This window comes from Vespula vulgaris, chromosome 10 (assembly GCF_905475345.1).
Source record: "Vespula vulgaris chromosome 10, iyVesVulg1.1, whole genome shotgun sequence".
Lineage (NCBI taxonomy): Eukaryota > Metazoa > Arthropoda > Insecta > Hymenoptera > Vespidae > Vespula > Vespula vulgaris.
In genome coordinates, this window is record NC_066595.1 from 7,200,432 (window position 1) to 7,220,141 (window position 19,710).

The 19,710-nt window shown below is 34.0% G+C and overlaps 1 protein-coding gene across 9 annotated transcripts in view; it reads right to left on the bottom strand.

Annotated features, from left to right (window-relative positions):
- Positions 1–19,710, bottom strand: part of LOC127067073 (glutamate receptor ionotropic, kainate 2) — a 125,365-nt gene that overhangs the window by 8,910 nt on the left and 96,745 nt on the right. For all 9 annotated transcript variants that reach the window (XM_051001591.1, XM_051001590.1, XM_051001586.1 and 6 more), the window contains exons 6-15: positions 18,742–18,795; positions 16,585–16,749; positions 15,802–15,954; positions 10,903–11,106; positions 10,022–10,225; positions 8,225–8,329; positions 6,272–6,529; positions 3,133–3,330; positions 2,814–3,039; positions 1,954–2,118 (exon numbers count right to left, since the gene is read on the bottom strand). In XM_051001591.1, coding sequence (XP_050857548.1) covers positions 1,954–2,118; positions 2,814–3,039; positions 3,133–3,330; positions 6,272–6,529; positions 8,225–8,329; positions 10,022–10,225; positions 10,903–11,106; positions 15,802–15,954; positions 16,585–16,749; positions 18,742–18,795 — 1,732 coding nt within the window. The remainder of the gene's footprint in view (positions 1–1,953; positions 2,119–2,813; positions 3,040–3,132; positions 3,331–6,271; positions 6,530–8,224; positions 8,330–10,021; positions 10,226–10,902; positions 11,107–15,801; positions 15,955–16,584; positions 16,750–18,741; positions 18,796–19,710) is intronic.

Here is a 19,710-nt window from a genome sequence, read left to right on the forward strand (position 1 = left end):
AAATTTTTTCTGTTATTAATTGATTCATTAAACCAAAGCAGATTCATAAAAGCAGATACGATTGCAGAGTGTATTTTCGAAATAAATTTAGTTCGTTTGAAGTTACGATATCATAAGTTAAATCAATGCTAGATTTCTTAAAATGTTTATGTTTCTTCGATAAAAGATAAATATTTCAGTGAAAATAAGTACTAATATATAACATAATTTTAATTAAAATATATTTAGATAACTAAAAGTGTTTATTTTTAATTATTGATATTATCGTTCGCGAGTAAAATATTACTTAACGTGATACATTAATAATGGCAGGGATCTTTCGACAAAAATGAGATGCGGAAAACGGTGAAAAGTTTGTATGGCACAGTTGGAACTTTGAATGTAAGATGACGACTAATATAAGATGTTACGTTTACTTTGGTCTGGGTTGTGGTCTGGGAATAAGCAAGGGCATCGTTTTGAAGAAGAGCAATTAGTAGCACGGCTGCAGTTTCAGAACATTTTCCCAAGTGAAACACGACAGTTTTCCGTCCCGCTGATCGCGAGAAGATTCGTATCACAGATAAAAAAGAATAAAACGGACTAGCAAACAATTAAAACGTTCAAGAGGAAACGTAATAAATCGAGAAATAATTTGTTAATCTTTTCTTTTCTTCTTTTTCTTTATTTTTTATACACTAACGAGTGTTTGCTTATGAACGACGTAAAATATTCGATGATCTTTTTCGAGTTTAATTTTCTTTTAATTTTTCTTACGACTTTTTACAAGTAAGAAAGACAGAAAGAGAGAGCGAGGGAGAAAAGAGGAAATTTTCACTTTACGATCGTTAGAGAGGTAAGACCGAGAGATAAATAGTCAGCAGCTGGAGTTAGATTCTCCTACGGGCAGGCAAACGGCAGTCAAGTTATCGTCGAAACATGCAATTAGCAGTTCTTCTACAATTTAGTGGGATTTTCCTTGAAAAGTCGTGTAGACCTCTTTGCAATCTCGTTGAGTAGCTTTCCGCTACTGGTAAAGTGTATACTTATCTAACTTACGAAGTACATCGAGGGAGAAGGAGGAGGTTGGAAAAAAAAAGAAGAAGAAGCGAGGAAGATCATAAGGTGAGATTCCTTCGAAGGACTTCTACTGAAAACTTAAAGAAAGAATAAAAATGCAACGTTCTATTCTTTCTCTTGTATTTTCTTGCGATCGAAAGCATTTCTTTTTTTTTTTATTGTTCAACCAGACAATAATCGTACCAACGAAGAAATTCTATACTTCGTATGCATTTATGAGATATTTCTCTTCGGTAAAATCTTTCTTCTTTTTTTCCTCTTTTTCCCTTATCTTTTATAAATTTTCCACTCGACGTTACGCCAGATAGAGTTAAATTCTTCTCTATGAAAAATTCGAAATGTTTGAGTGTACATTTATGCACTTACAAGGAAGCAGTCGTACGCGCATAAGGTGTACAAATCAGAACTCTTATTTAGTAACACGTTTTATAAAATATAGCGTTCGTCAGAGCGTTCGTCGGCCTTGAAGGTTTTCAAAATTTCCTAAGCTCGCCGTGAATACGATGTTTCTGGTTGGAACGATCTTCGAGTTTATGTACCACCTTCGCATTTACGTTCGAAGGATGTAGTAAAGCATTTGCATGTTAACTCGTACGCTCGCTATCATTGTTGAGCAGTAGAACGGATTTACGAGGACGATGTAGAATCGATTTTTCTTTCTCGCAGTTTTCCGAGCTGCGAGCCACGGTAAGGGATTTAAAAAAAAAAAAGAGGAAAAAAGAAGGAGGAAAAAAATCGTTTTCTGAACAAAAATAAAGAGAAAAGAAGAAAGAAAAAAAGAAAAGAAGAGAAAGTGCATCGACTTGTCGTCAATGTTTCGAGATTTTCTCTTTTATTTAACGCGAAAAAAAGAAGAGAGGTTATTAAAGATAGATGATTTTCAAATCTTCTTACCGATATTTTCGACTCCTAGAGCGCTAGCTTTACTTTCCTTATTCTTCTCGTCTCTATTACACACGTCTCCCGTATTCTTCCACCACTTATCGTAGAGGATCTGTATTACACCTTTCTCCTGTAGCTCGAGAATGGCTAGAGATATTTTATCCCTCCAGGGTGAGCCTGCATATAAAAAGCCTTCGTTAGTTTGGTCAAGGATCCCTCTATATTTATCCTTCTCTCTCTTCTCGCCGATTTTCATTTCTACGTCTTTCTTTACTTTCCTTTTATTTACGAGAATACAGACAAAAGTAAGAAGGTCGTTTTGAATCCTCCCGACGAGATTATTTTTTCTTTTTTTCTCTTTCAGTTTTCTTCTCTTTCTTTCTTTTTTTTTCGTTTATAAGGAAACGAATAACGCGTTGGGAAAATTGATCAAATTCGACGTACATGTTTCTTTTTTTTTCGGACACGATAGAAAAAAAAGAAAATGATGAATGCTCCATGGTAATAATACTCATGTACTTTTTAAGAACAATTTCAATGTAAACTCGTATTTGTAATTAAGAGAACTGCTGTAGTTAAGCAAAAAAGGAACGACCTCCGCGGTCTGTTTTTACATGTATTTTATTAGAATATACTGTGAATGGAAGCGTGATTGTAAAGAGCAGCATGAATAAGGTGGTCAGTAGTAGGCAGATATATATTTCGAGTTTTTTCGTTGGGGTAGCATGATTTTTTGCGTTGCATATAAAAACGAATGTTAATAACCAGGAATTCCTAAAAAAATTACGAGTAAAATAGTAACTAAAAAAATTAGGATGAAGAGTGGCTCGTTTTTACATTAAAATTGATGCCTTTTCCTTTATCTAAATTACCTTTCGGCGTGGCTATTCCATATCCCTTGCTATCCAATAAACCTCCTATTTGTGTCAAATTGCAGTCTCTTTGAACTGCATAATCCAGCATCGTAGATTCCATGAGAAACGCGTAATCACCCTCCAACACCCTCTTTACCCCTTCCTCGTAAGTTTTTACAAAAACGGAAGGAGTTTTCGATTCCATGAATCTCCACATTTTTTGATAAGTTCCAATTTTCGAATCCTACCAATCGGCGAATCGTTATAATGTAGAAAATAAAATGATATTTGACATGTAAAAAATCGTTGAATTTGTAAATGCAAATTATAGGCTTACCCTAAAGAAAGTCATTGTACTGCCACCTTCCAAAGTGCCATAAGATATCTCGGTTTGTTCCGCTAAATCGGCAGCATTTTCTATCGGCGTTATCATCCTTTCAACCGTTAAAAAGGCTGCGAGATTTGCCGTATACGAGGAGATGATTATGAGCGTGAAAAACCACCATATTCCACCAACTATTCTCGTACTGGTCGCCTGAGGAAAATGGTAACGAGATCTTTTATGCGAGACGAAGAAATCTGCGAGCAATCCTCGATACCATAACAATCGATAACAATTTTAATCGACTTTTCTATATCTATATATAATCTTATTTTTCTTTTTTTCATTTTTTTCCTTTCTCGAAAGTAATTTATAAATCTTATGAAATCGACCACAAATTCTTCGTTTGGATCGATTCGATGTTTTTATAAGAAACGTAGAAATAAATCGAATTAGTTCAAATAAAATTTAAATCTAACGAAGTTAGTTGTGAAGTTTCATTAATATAATATAAACCGAACGATCGCGGCATTCACTTCGCAAACGTTGAAGGATTATTTCTCAAAAACTTTCTCTTGTTTTAGCTGTTAAATAATGCCCGATAAGGGGAAGAACCGTCGGCAATGAATTCGATTTAATTTAACAGACTCGTCGAGCGATAAAATCGAAGCTACGAAGCGTTAAAATAGAACTCTGACTATTCGCGCCTTTTCCATTAAAGTCTAAACTTTTCCTTTCGTTCCCTTCTCTCACGACTGGAATTCATCGCGTAAATTTGAGAGAGCTATTTTAAACCGAAAGATTTTCTCATTCGACTTCTCGTTTGATATCATTTTAGATGTCTTCCTATTTTACGTTATACCAGGGTACGCGTTTTGTTCTCTGAGCACTTCAAAAGCACTTGGAAAATGAATCGAAAATTCATGAAGTGCGAGATATTCAAATTTAAGGCATAATCAAGTCTATATTTCGAAGTTTATATCTTCGCGCTATTCCAAGAACGCAATAATACGATTCCTTTATGCGCTTTCGACGAATTCTCACTTCGATTAAAAATCAAGTTAGTCGTCGAAGAAAATAAGAATATTTCATTGGTAAACGACGACGAAAATTTTTCAGTTTTTATTTTTTTGCAAAAGCAAATAAAATATGAGATTACGAAAGAGAAGATTTCTTATGTCCAATTATGATCACGATAACTTTCATTAAATAATGAATAATGGATAATAAAAAGAACAACAGAGAATCTGTGTTTTTACAATTACCTAATCATCAAAAATATCTAATTTTCTATTGTAATTAACACCAGGTAAAGGATCGTTCGCATTATTGTGTAAGTTTGAGCTTTATAATGAATGAAAAAATATCCACGAGAGTTACGTATATATAAACATACTTATACACATGCTTTGTACGTACGTATAAAATATTACACGCACGAAATATTCCATTCTTCTCAATATTTTTTTTTTATTTTTTAGCAATTTTTGCTTTTAGCAATTTATTCATAATTTGTACGATGAATTTCTTTTAACTATATGAAAATATGATTCAGAAAGTATAAACGTAGTAAATGTAAATGATATTAAAAAAGTAATATTTGGATGTATAACACTACTAATGCGCTTATTTTTTCATATTTTTATCGGTATTAGTGATGAAAAATACGTGAAAACGATACATAGAATTGTTCTTGAATGATTTTCATTTGTACATACATTTTCCTCCTATGCTTCCATTTATCGAAAAGCCAATTCACCGTTATATTGGAAAATAACTATGTATATACACAGATGTATACACAAAATAGTAACACGAGTATCACGTTGAATAGTCGATTAGCATGGAAATCGAAACGACTTATCGACTCAACAATTCGCGAGTGAGATTATAATCGGGTGTGTTCGATCTCAGTAAGAGTTCAAAAAGAATATTTGTCTGAAGTAAAGTATCGTATAATGCGAAGATGATGATGAAAAAAAAAAGAAATAAAAAAATAAAGAAAAGAAACAAAAGGAAGAAAAAAGAAAAATAAAACATTGAGGGACTAAGCTTGATAATAATAATAAAAAAAAATATGGAAACAGTGGGAGCTCAGCTGCAATGTGCATGCAAGATACAATGACAAACTCTGACACAATTTATCGTTTCCCGTTGGTGCTCACGTAGGTCGTGGACTCAACTAGGATGCTCGCCGATGCAAACTGAGCTTATGCCTTCTATTCGTCATCTTTTTTATCGACTTATTTATATCCGTCTTTGAGCAATGGGTATACAAAAGAAAGCTAAGTTTCGTTTGCAAAATACTCGAAATTCTTGTTGAACGTTTCATCTTCCGTCCAACTTGAAAAATACATCCAAGAATCATCGTCGACAATAAATCTTTTGCGGATAAAATCCGAGTGATATATTTAAATTACGAATTTTTATTTATACGATGGAAACTATTACGAGGAAATCGATAGTTTCGATAGTTTCGACAAGTTGTGAAACTCGAGGAAAGACTCGGTGACTCTGTGGTGACAGGTTTAAATCGAATTTTAGGTAACAGTTTTGTTACATAAAGGTGTCGATTGTGATTCTAGAAGTTAGTCGAATTATTAATCGTCGTATATTTTTAGTTATTGTTAATTAAGAGATCTTACGAGCATATATTATGCCAAACAGATGCAACGATAATGATAGCGAATTGTTAAAGAATTGGAAAACAGATCGTTTGAAAACATCTTTCGTTATTTTAGCGAGTGAATCTCTAAGGTTTTAGATAGTTTTGCGAACGATCGAAACTTTCCAGTACCTAGCAAATATTCGAAGAGCGGTTCTAGATGTTTCGGGTTAAAAAAAGCAAAGTTATATGCGAGTAGGGAGAATATTTACCAACCAAGCAATCGTAGGAAACAGAGGAAAGTGGACGTGCGTAGGAAGTTCGTTGAACAGCGATGAAATGAGAGAGAGAAAAAGAGAGAGAGAGAGAGAGAGAGAAAGAGAGAAAGATAAAAAGAGAGAAAGAGAAAGAGAAAAAGAAAGAAAGAGAGAAAGAGAAAGAGAGAAAGTAAGTTAGTTGTTGAAAGAGAAGTGCAAGAGGAAAGGGGAAGTAGTGGTTAGCCGAAAGTTAAAGAAGTAGTCCAATGGTGGAGCACCTCGTTGAGTGTACCTTGGGGTTGAGCCCGCTGCCCTGCCTTAGAAAAGTACCGGTGATGAACCAGAAGCTGTTGCTAACGCTAAACTGGTTTTCGACGACATCACTGTCCGCTAAACAAGGGTGCGGATTGTTCCATTCATAAGGACTGAATCTTGCCATCACGAAGAGTGTGAAGCTGACTAGCATGTACGCTGCCAATACGTACAACCAAATCTCCACTGCCAATGGATTCATGAAGGAGAAGAGTCGTGTCGGCTGACTAGATGGCACCTAAATTACGTTATACTACGATTTTAATTAAAATGGATCTCGCGAACGAAATCTGCATAAATCGATGGCTATTGAAGGGATATATCCCTTATTTTAGAATATGTCATGCGATCGTGTTTTTGTTTTTAGATAGAATATGAAGTAATTGATTTTTGTTTTGTAAGAAATTGTTTATAAAAATTATTAACAATAAATTTTGTTGAATATAAATTTGAATATTATATATATATATATATATATATATATATATATATATATACGGATTGAGAATGTTTAGTTTTGATTTTGCAAAGTGTACAATAAATTGTTTATAACAAATTATTTATAATAAATTATGAAATTTATAATTATATATATATATGAGTAGCAGTATGAATTATTTGATGAAATTAATTAAAAAAGTTTTTAACCATTGTTTATAACAAATTGTTTATAACAAATTGTTTATAACAAATTATTAAATTTATAATTACATATATATATATATGAGTAGCAGTATGAATTATTTGAAGAAATTAATTAAACAAATTTTGAAGCATTATTTATAACAAATTGTTTATAACAAATTGTTAATTAATAGTTACTGACAATCTTGTAAAATGGAGAAAAACTTTTCCTTTAAAATGGTTTTTGTTTCAAGTCTCTACGACTCTTAGTTCCGGAGATATTCCAATATAAGTGAAAAATATATATATTGATTCACTGACCTATATAATTTCTTTCATAAAAACGTCTTGACACAGTGACCTATATCAATTCTTGGAACTCAATTGTTTTTACTACTTACTACTTGCGTACGCACGTTACTACAGATATCACGTGATTATAAGAATTATGAATGGCAAATTAAAATGTCCATATCTTCAGAACGGAAAGTCGTACAGAGTTGAAACAAAAACCATTTTAAATGGCAAAATGTCCTCTTTTTATCTACAGACTTAGATTATACCGTCATAATAAAAGCGATTTCAGAAAATATACGACCATACTTTAACCCGTAAGATAAGACACTGTAAGATATAGATATCGTTATGTAGATAGAAAGGGAACTTTCTTATTGCGTTAAAGTAATATTTTTTTATGTATTATTAAATTATCATCATATAGATTGATATATGTAAGTATTATTATTATATATGTATTTATCATACGCATTTATATCAAAAGTTTTTTCGTATTTAATTAGTAAATATTTCTTTTCGATCGAATGACATTTTATATAATAATATTATTTTCTTTTTAATTTATTTTACACACTGTGTAGACTCGTGAATATTTTTGTTGAGTTAAATCAATATATACGTTATAGTACGTACACGTATGTGACATTAAATTTGAGTAAATAATTATAATTTCAACGATGACTTTCATCAGTGAATATAAAATTGCATTAATAATTAATTTTGAAATCATAGATTTTATAAATACGTATTATAATACAACAACCCAGGAAGCTATCCGTGCTTAATTTAACATATTATTAAGATTAATAAAATGTCAATAAGCTATTGATTTATAAACATGAAGCTTATCGTATTATTTTAATAAAAAGGAAAATCTCTCGATTCAAACTTTATGCTAAAGAAGTATTTAACACTAAATCAATTTCGTTAAATTAAGCGAATCATATAATGAAAGATGTAACGAAAATCTAAAAAGAAAAAAGAAAAAAAACTGATATTAAAATTACCTCACCTTAAACAAGATTCCAATACCAAGGTTCATAAAAGGCTTCGTGAAATCTATTACGCTTTCTCTAGCATAATTGATCGTCATGGAAGCAACTGCAAGATCTGCTCTCTGTAAATAACAAACGAAATACATTAAAATCTGACTTCTTACTTAAATATTTGTATTTATTACTTTCAAGCGGATCTGTTTCTTTTAGAAAAAGAAAAAAATTATAAGAAGAAATATTTGATGAAAAGACTTACTAGAGATCGGATAAGTATACTATTTCGGATCTTCGAAATAATATTTCGGAATAAGTATATTTAATTTGTAAATGTATATACGCATATATATATATATATATTCTCATAAAATTTATATATTTTTCATAATAAAAAATGAAAAATATATATGACTTATAAAAGAACGCCTCTCTTTGTGCTGTCGCTCACGGTGAAAGTGCTTTCTAGGTTAATGTGCCGTTCTTTTTTAGGAAGGTCAGATACTTCTACATCTTTTATAAAATGCTGATCTTTGGGGTTAGGAAAGTAGCTACGTCGGCACTACTGTTACTGCGAAAGACGCGAATTCTTTAGGATTTGTAGGTGAATTTATTTCCATAGTAATTTTCAATGTCATTCCTCAAGAGAGTGAGTTTCGTTGATCCATCAAATCGTTCCTTTTCACGAAAAGAAATATATGAAAATTCTTTCTTCGCAGCTTCTTATAAAATCACTTTAATTTATATAATCGATGTAATAATTGCATGAATCTCTTAATTAATTTCCAAGACTTAAATTTATCATTTCCCATTGTGGAGAATTAAATAAGAAGCTGCTGAAAGAAATTTTAAAACGACGTCCGTGTAATTTAACGTCTGAATCTCTTGATAATTATCGCAAACATTTTAATTCATGATAATAAAATCCTTAAAACGCAATAAACGAGACTTTCTAAGTTGCTTTGTGCTTTTAAAGTATCTCCCCAACACCTTTTATGCCTTTATAACATTGGAATGCAACGGCGAAGTGCAGTAATTTTCTTCTCTGCATTCGAAATATGCTCATTTGAAGCCACTCGAAGAAACGCTTTTTGTCCACGTTTCCTTTTTAATGCTTCTTATAGAGACGTTGACCTAAACGTGGCACCAAAATACTGAAATATTGTTCGTATATTCTACCTTCTACCTTTTCTATCGAGAAACCTTTCTTCAATATTACGAATAAATAGAAAAATATATGATTTATCGATATGTCTTGAAGTTTCTTCACGTAAAATATTCAAGGCGTTTTAAACATAACGTTTGGACAAAGTTGTGGAATTTTTTAAAATAAAATCTACATGGACAGATACGTATCGGATTTTAATTTCAGTAAGTCAGTATTTTTACAATTCAAATGGTGTATGTAACATCTGTGAACCGATCTACGAATTGGAATATTGGATACGTCGTTTTTTTTTTTTCAGGGAGACACATTAAATTAGATGATCGTTGTGTAGCGGTATGCATAATGAATTTTCTTTCCGAGGGACAGATTTATTGCGTCGGTAGCCGAGACTGTTTTACATATAAAATTAACCTCCACTTCTTCATGAACATGACTTTACCGATTTTTGATATTACTTTTTCCGTCTTTTTTTAATTTTTTGTTATTTTTTATACATGACTCTATTATCTTTTCCTCGTAAATCTCTTTATATATATATGTATATAGATATATTATTACTATTATTAGATATCATAAAGTTTATTGGATGTAATGTTAATACGGATATATAATAAAGTTTCTAATGTTAAATCAAATCCGTTATATGGCTTACCTTCTCCATGAGCTCGCGTACGATACCATTCCATTCTTTGGTATCAGGATTATAAACTCCATACATATGGTCGGGTACCAAACGAATAACATATTGAAAGCCAACTTGCCCAGCAATCCATTTAAGTAAATCGATACAGAATCCTTCGAATCTTGCATTTCCAGTTAAATTTTTATCTTCCTTTACCATTACGTATGGTCTCTCCTGTGAATAACCAATATATCGTTAAAAATAATTACTACTTTTTTTGTATTTTCTAATCGTAATTTAAAGATTTGTTTCTATAAGTACAGTAGGTATGAATTAAAAGGATACAAAAAAAAAATAGAAAAAGAATTAAACTCTATAGAGATAAAAAGAAATTATGATATACGAAAATATCAAACAGTTTTGACTGTTCGTTGTCTTTAAGCGCAGTTTGAATGTATGACTTTTACATTATTCATTCTGTAAATCTCCGATTTATCTGTACGTCGTGTTTATCTTGATTAATGGATGCAATTCATTTATGAAGCTTTTAACATGGATTAAACATTCCTATCGGGACTGTAATAAAACATAAAATACGTATCGTAAGTTCTTTTAGAAAAATGTACATACGCAGATAAATATATTATAAAAGATCTATCATTTTATAAACTAAACTAATAAACAACGAAATGCCTAAATAATGAAGATATAGGTATTTAGTACATTTGAATATTGGAATGACTCTATGAAATTCTATAATCACACGGTAGATTATAATAACGTCGTGAATTTCAGGAAATATTATTTCATTTCGTGCTAATATTTGACTTTTGATTAATGTCGCGCTTCCATCTCTCTTTGTTCCTCTTCTACTAAAGAAAAATGGCTAATTCGATTGTACCATGATTTACCTCTCTTGTCATTACGACCAGCGTGATATTCGTCGCCGTCGTTTCATAAAAGGCTCCCACATCCGTGATATTAACGCCGCTTCCAGGCTTCCATTCGCCTACCTTTACAAGATCTTCCTTCTTCAACTTGAGTAGATCCAATTTGAAATTATTTCTTTTGCCTTCGTTGAATTCTATGCGTCCGGTTAACCCGTGTAAGCCTGCCTGCAGCAGAAAGTTCTGGAGTTCGATTACGTTCGATCAAATTTATTATATCATTATCTTCGCAGATGACGAATTCGTTTCTTTCTTTCTTTCTTTCTTTCTTTTTTTAACCTTTTCTCTCTCTCTCTCTTTCTCTCTTTTTTTTTCCTTACGAGCTATTACAAATTATATATAATTTTAAAATGCACGTACGATATTAAATCGCTATTAAATATCGTTCGTAAAACGTTACATTTTTCAACAATTTAACTTTATAAGTTATCGTACGATTGTAGAAATTTTTTCGTGTTAATTAGCACCTGCGGCCTATGAGCGCGAAAGTCTGGCCGCGATACGTCTAATTTATGGATGCTATCTCGCACCAACTCCCTACTATCCATATCTGGTCGAATCCTATCTTCCCCTCTCTCTCTCTCTCTCTCTCTCTCTCACTCTCTCTCTCTCTCCCCTCTCCCTCTTATACATACGTAATATCCGTCACTTGATATCTTTATCCGTTTTAAAACTTTGCCAATGAGGAGTCATTTGCTCGTAAGCTATCTTTATTGCCATCTATTGTCTTTTAATAATTTGTCGCATTGAGCGAAAAAAGAAAACGTCGAATGTTTAATTTTACACACATTTTAATTTCAGAAAATACTTAAAAAGTCTTTTTAGAATGTTGCCACGCGATAAGCATACTTTCGTTTAAAATGTAAATTACTTCAGACTCTGTGCGTATATCGAACGTAAACCGTACTGAAAAGCTTGATGGCGAAACATTGCTTAAAAAAATATGTCAGAGCGTTCGTAATAAGTTCTTATATTCATGGAAATTTAAAGATAACTTTGTTAAGCTGCTCGCTAAATTGTAAAAGGGAGAAAAATATTTCGATTAATTCGTTTTAGAAATAAACAACGAAATAAACGTTGATAAAGCTCTAACTTTCGATATAATTTTTAAATAACAATCACGAACTTTCCACCGCACGTTTGCTTTTTATATTAAAATCTTTTCCCTCTTTTTTTTGTTTTCTTTTCTTTTTTTTACTCTTTTTCCGTTTGAACTACGACCTTGTTGGAGAATAACCTTTCTTTTTTTTCTTCTTTTCGTAAATTCGATCGTCGTCTCTCGATACTCGAAATAATTCACTTGGTGAATGTCATAGCGGAATAAATGAAAACTGAAAGAACACACGGAAGAGTAAAGAATATCAAGATCTTTCAAAGAATCGAATGGCAATGAGGAATCGATTTTCCGCAAAATTGGACAGAGAGAACGAATCGATGAAGAGTAGGCGAAGGCGGCGTTACTTATTCGCGTTTTCCGTCCTCCCGTTCTGCCAAAAGAATATAGAAAAGTCCTCCTCGTGATTCTTTTACCATTTTTCTTCAAGCTTCGCGATTATTCGCTCGACTTTGTCGAACTTACTCGAGCACGTGGCCAATTTTCTTCGTTCCACAGCGAAGAAGAAAAACTTATAAAGCTGTAAAGGGAGGTGGGAGGGGGATAGAGGTGGTGGAGGAGGTGGGAGTGGGTTAGGGGGAGGAGGAGGGAAAGCAGAAAAGAATGAAAGAGAAGAGAAGAGAAGAATGAGTCGACGGAATAATTCGCAGGAAGCACCGATCGTTCCGTCTTGTAAGTTTTCACGACGTGCATCCGACACGCTGTGCTCGGCCGATTCAGGACGCGCTTTGATGCGCTTCCTGGTCTGCGAACGTCAGGATCGGACAACTCAATTTCCATCTCGCTCCTTCGGAACTTTCTACGCGAGTGCGCACGCTTACAGATAGTTGATTGTCGAGGGAAAAGGCAGCCCCTTTCTTTTTTTCTCCCTCTCTTTTTGTTTTTTGCATCTCTTTTATTTCTTTCTTTTCTTTCTTTGTTTTTTTCCTTTTTTTCTTTCTTTCTTTCTTTTTTTTTTTTTTCATTGTAATCCCGTTATCGTTAACCGCACGCTCGAATAAAGCAAACTTAACGAACTTTCACGAAATCCTTTTTATTTCGTTTCGCCGATATCTCTTTGGATTTTTTATTTTTCGCGATAAAAGGGGATTTAATTCTCGTTTTATTATTTATATCGTCGGGAAATAAAGAATGACGAAGGACAATAGAATTTTTTTAAATGGTGAACATCAAATCGAATATTCTCAAGGACGTAAGTTGAGTTAAAGGAGAGAGGTACCTGTGACACATGAATAATTAAACAGCGTATTTAGCAAATAGCTCGAATGTATGGGGGAACCTATGTTAGCTTGTATTCCTATTTCATTCCGTCTCATGTCGCATCTCTTCCTCTCATGCTCTCTCTCTCTCTCTCTCCCTCTCTCTCTTACCTTTACACACATAAACGCGAAACACAATGCTGTACAAACGCCTACGTAGGAGGATGGAACACGTAGGAAGCTCGCACGCGCGCTTCTATGAACACGGAGACGTTTCGTATGTCACGCACGGACACGCCAGGAGAACGTATATTAACCTCACATTACAGCTTGAAATTGAACTAACGCGATGGATTACATCGTGCTAACTTACACATAATAACTATTTCTCCACTTTTCCTATGTCTTTTATCTTTCACCTCTATTCAAGAAATTCTATAAGAACAGTAAAAGTTGATTCTTCGAGCAACGTTTCTCTTTTTCTTTTCTTCAACGCTTTCATTACTTAACATTTCTGATTAAAACTTCGCAATGAATGAAATTGCAAAAGTTATAGAAATCGCTGGCATTTAAAAAATTTTCAAACAAAATATAAATCTCAATACGAATCAGCATTATTTCCGTTTAATTGATGTTATACAGTACGACTGGTAAAGACCGTGTATGTTGAAGAGAGTTTGGGAAAAAAGGAAAAAAAAAAAACAGAATAAATTAGAAGAGTAAAAGATAAAAAGTAAAAGGACAGATGATTGGAAACGTTTTACAGTTACAACCACGACTATTTAATATGTACGTATTCAAAGGTCTGCTAGGACGCGGTCGTTCCCATTGAAAATACGGAAAATTTACATTTAGCGACTCGTTAACGCGTTCGAAATGGAAACACTCGTCGTCGTGGTGTTTGATATACCTCTTTGTTTCTCTTTGTTTCGCGTTTCAAAGTTCTAGAAACGCGTGCAAAAATGCTCATTAAAAGGCATTTGAAAAATGCATCGCTTTGAAAGAAATTACGAGTTTTAATATATCTCGAATGTTTTATTGATCATGATTGTAAAACAATTCGTGTGATACACGGTATTAAAAATTTACAAAAAGAACTCAAAAGAAATCCAAGGATGCTCTTTAGTTTTTTTCTTTTTACTTTTTTCCCTTTTTTTTTTAACGTGAATATTCAAATTCAATCCCACCGGATAATAATTTCTTTCCTACTTGATATCACGTTGAGTGTTAAGAAGTGATATGCAGTTAAAAAGAGATATCATCACATCTATCATCGAGAAAAGCGATCGATAAGAAACATTGTTTTCTCCTTTAATAAAGGATTCTTGTAATTTCTGTCACTTGGTTATTATATATGTACCTATAATCGACATATTGATACTTGTAAACTATCTGTCTCAATCAAATTTGGACTTTGGTTGGCCGTTTATCTAGACGTAGATAGAGAGATAAATAGAGAAAGAGAAAGAGAGAGAGAGAGAGAGAGAGAGAGAGAGAGAGAGAGAGACAGAAGGGTAAAGGAGAGAAAGAGAATTGTCTAGGCGCCAGACATAATCCAGTCTACGAACTTTCGAGAGATCTTCTTGAATCTCTCCGAGTTGGTCTTCGAGTCTGTTAGAATTCGGATGACTTCCTGTGAGAGTTTGTTACAACGACGTCTATCTTGGCCGCAGTTCTAATAAAGAAATGACGAGAGAAAACGTTTGACCCAATTAAATCCCTTCGATAATCGATAGCAAGGAAAATTGGTCACCCTGTTAGACGCAGAATATTTCGAACACCGGAGACTTTTCCCGTTGAGTATCCCGAAGTAATCGTTTCTTGTCCACGAACGTTTCCCTTGTGGCTCGTTACTTTTCTTCCTTCGGATCGTTTCAATTTCTCGCGTCTTTTTTCTTTTTTTTCTTTTTTTATTCTTGTCAGTCCAAGACTTTCCTTTTAACGAGCGCTACAATTTTTCTTACAAAATAAGGACAGCCCCAATTCGTAATATAAGAGTACCGGCTGTATTTGAGGTTCTGTTCGGAAATATATAGAATCAAGGGATCTCATAAAAATTGTAAAAATAGCCGACGTCGTCATCTAGCCGAACTTTGGGGATATATTTTTGGTGTAAAGTTTTTGCTAACTGGGCAAGTTCCTACTCAGCTCTGGCTGTGATTTGTGCGAGGGAATTATTTCGTGAGAGGGAATAAAAAGTTTATTTAAACAAAATGAACTTAATAATTTTCGACCTAATATAGTAAGTTTTGTTATACCAAGAACTTCGAATGTATTCCTAATGTAGAATATTCTAAGGAACGAGCGTTAGTCGAGTTATGGTTCTTATTATTCTGCATTGGTCTCGATCCAGCGAATATTCATCTCAAGTATCTAAGGAGAAACTTGGTACTACTCAGAAGTGCACTAAGGTTGTTCATCTTTAGGTTGCATAACAACAGTTATTTCCTCGCGTCGATGGACCAGGAAGTTGCAGAAAATGTTGATTAGATTAACGCATTTCTGAATTCTCAAATGATCGCGAAAAGGATCGATACGCAACGTACGTACGGAATTGATGTAGTTGTAAAGCGAAAGACCATCGTCCCAGGGCTCTTCTTTTTCACAGGACAAGTTGGCGGGTCTTAGGTCGTGGCTTCGATCCAATGCTGCCAACCCATGGGCGAAAACTTGTACACTATCGTACACTAAAGCTGGTTCTGCCTGAAACATATTTAAAGCGTTTGTGCGACTAAATCGATCGATGTAACTTCGAAAGTTGGTCGTTTAACTCGATAGATACGAAATTGATGCCTATTGGAATATTTCTCTTTAAAATTTTCTTTAAAACTTTCCTTCGAAAAAAAAAATTGATACTCTTCGACGCTTTAGAAGGAAGACCTAAAGATATGAAGTTCACTTAACCGTATAACTTTTATAGGATAATATTTCCTATTAAGAAGAAAGAATAATTCGTAAAGTTGTAATACTACCAAAATATAACCCTTCATTTTACACTCGCCGTAACTTAAATGAGATCGCGTTAAGAACGTTTCGAGTTTCATTGTGCGAGGGATAAAGGAAACACTGATTAGTATCCTCGAACGGTCGATTAAACTTTTTCATTAGAGGCGATCGAGCATCATGAATTCTGACTATCTAAATGTAGTTTTGAATCTTATTAAAAGAAAAAGAAAAAAAAAAAACGTTTATTAGAGGAAAAAGTTCGATAGTCACCGACAAATAAATCGTCCACTTTACTCATGTTCAGCGTGGACTTACGGAGCTATGACTAAAGGAAAGTTCGTAGGTTCTTTTCTTTCTCTTTTTTTTTTGTTTGAAGTTTCTACCAACCTGGATCACACCGGTTTTATTTAGAATCGCATGGCCAATCGGCTGGAAGCGTTCCATCTGTCGAAGCGTCTCGGCGACCTTGGTTTCCTCGAGATCGACCAAGCGGAACGCCGTCATGTTGACACTGTTGTACTTGAAATCCTCCAGATCGAACGTTTCAATGTCCTGGAAACAAAAGAGTGATTCACGAAACAATCGTGGACTATGTTAAGAGAAATAACGTCAAAATATACAGTGAAATCTGCATAATTCGAACTGCATAGTTTGAAGTTATCATCGCTCTAGAAAACTGCTCTTATTAACAATGATTTTCATCGAATTTTAATGAGATCGAATACAAATTGACCGAGTCAAACGTTAAACAACAAATTAAAATAACTTTGTACCCATTTCCTTTTATCTATCCTTAATTCTATCGTATCTATTATCGCGCGTCAAGTGTTTTTTGAAATTCGATTTAAACTCTATTTTTAAGGTGCCATGACTATTCCGCTGACGATCGGAAGTCGAGCGGCGATGTGTCCAATCGGTTGGACGTTCGAAACGAGAAAAAACGGACTGAAAAAGAAAAAAAAAATGGAAAACGTGGTTCGGTGAATGACACCGTAATCACCAGTTGTATGGTTCAACGATTTCCACCGGTCGACTGTCCACTCTTCTTTAGTTTTCGTGGCGAGGAAAAAAAAGAGAGAGAACGATAGAGAGAGAGAGAGAGAGAGAGAGAGAGAGAGAGAGAGAGAGAGAGAGAGAGAGAGAGAAAGAGTCGGGTGATTTATAATTACACGGCGACGCAAGCCAGACGCGTCGCGACGCATCACTCGCGCGACGGTAGATCGTTAAAGTAAATAATGCAGTTCTTCAGAAGAACGCCAACGATTCTGGCGAGGAATTCGTTTCGAAAGGAGCCTCTCCCTTTTCTTTGATTCCGTTTTTCCTTTCCATCCGCCCGTCATTCCTTTATCTCACTGGTCCTTTCTTTCGAATAGCGATAACGATTCTAACGGCGCGACCCTGTGCGATTCTGTACGAAGCACGCGTACGCTGTCTTCTGCAGTAACTCGTTTTTCTTTTGATTTATTCCAAGGCAGTCAAGAGGGAAGCCATTCGATCTTCGTCGGACGGACTTGGAAAAATGGAGGATGGTTTATCCAGGGTGGATTCTAAAACCGACTCTTTTCTTAAATCTCGTTATTTATATAAGTAAAATGAAACGAGTTTCGTAATATCTAAGAGATTTGCAGATTTAAATAATAATGATTTTATTCTATAAACTGGTTTTTTTATTAAAGAAATTCAATCTCTTTCGAGTCAATCTAACGAGTATTCCTATTTGCTAAAGAAATACGTTCGTACCGTTCTATACGATATTGCTAACTGCCTCGGCGAGATCACGATCGGGAATAGATTCCTATCGATAATCGATGAACTCTGACAAATAAATTTTATCTATATCCCGATCGTTCCTATCACTCAGTTACTCCAATGTAATGCGACCGCATGAATTTCATTAATTTTCATTGACGACGAGTCTGCTTTCCACATGTTTTGCACTTCATTATTTATATCGTTCTGTACTCAGATACATTTAAACGATTGAATATCGTATCTATAAATTCCGTTTGACAGAAAATTTTCGATATTAATTCGATTTGAAGATCGGTGTCGTCAATGCGGTCAAAAATCAATGTTAATAAATAATGAAATAAATCTTATTTTCGAAGGGAATTGAAAATTATGCGTGATAGGTAACTACTATCTCGTTTTATCTCGTAGTATACTTTTTAACTCTGGAAACTTCGATAACATCATGGTAATATGTTTCGTTGGCGGTAGCTCGTCTTTGAATCAAATTTTGTGTGAGTATATAGTTAGATGAGTTATATACACTGAGAAACACGTAGTAGATACGATCTATACTCCTCGTAAATTTCTCCCGATTAACGTAAGTAAATTTACAGACTGAGAAGCAAAGCGTACCGTTTTGCTTTAATGCGAATTCGCGTACTAACATTCGACTACTCGTCGTTCTGCTAACGTTAGAAATAAATCGACTAATTTTAATAACGATTTATTCGAAATAATCCGAATGATTTCGTCGAAGTTTTTTTCTCAAATCGTTTCGAAAGGATGTTGGAAATAATTCGATAAAGTACTTACGAACGTTGTGAACATGTAGTGGTATCTGTAGTCGTTCATTTGTAACTGCAATATCTGAAAAAAAAAAGAAACGGAGGATAAAACGATCAAGTTTCGCAAGCGATCGGATACCTATCGACGACGTAGTACTACTCACATTGCATTCAAATAACCGTGACTAAAACGACTAGATTTTTCGAGCTTTCGGACAAAAGCTTTTATCTTTAGGAATGTAAGAATGTGACAAACGAATTTCACTCGTTTTAGAGGATTTAAAAGAGAAGAAAAATACACGATGGCTTGATAGAGATTAAAAAAAAAAGAAAAAACAAAAAAAAAAGAAAAATAGTACGAGGAGACGTTCGAGAGAACTGGAATGAAAGACCGGCATTTATAAAAATGGCAAAATTTTTCAAAGGACTCTAACAGATTTTTTTCGACCATGTGAAAATTCGAATAACTTCGACGAGAACGAGCGAGAGAGAAAATCATCCGAGCGTGCATAGCCGCGTTGCGTCGATGGTTCGTTGGATTATGCAAAATCTTTTACTTTTTATCGTACGCAACCTACCGATTGGAGAAAGAGTAGAAAATTGCGGAAAACCCCTTGCCTCTCCTATCGACCTTTTCGTTCCTCTTTACCTACGTATTACACGGGAACAACGAACATGTTGTCGCGGAGTTGGCCCAATTCGCATGAATTGTTTTCGACATCTGTTTCGTTACCGCTGACAATTCGCATGATTTAATTTCACAATCTAGTTGCTCGCACAACGAACGGCACTATACCGAATGAACGCTCAAAAATGGACGATATTTGTCTCTTTCTCTTTCCCTCTCTCTTTCCCTCTCTCTCTTGTTTTAGCTCTTTATATCAAATACGAATATAATTGATACAAAGGACCCTTCGATGTATTAAGTATTTTCTGTATATCGAATATATACATGTATGTATTTATATATATTTTTATGAATCGAAATAATTACAAT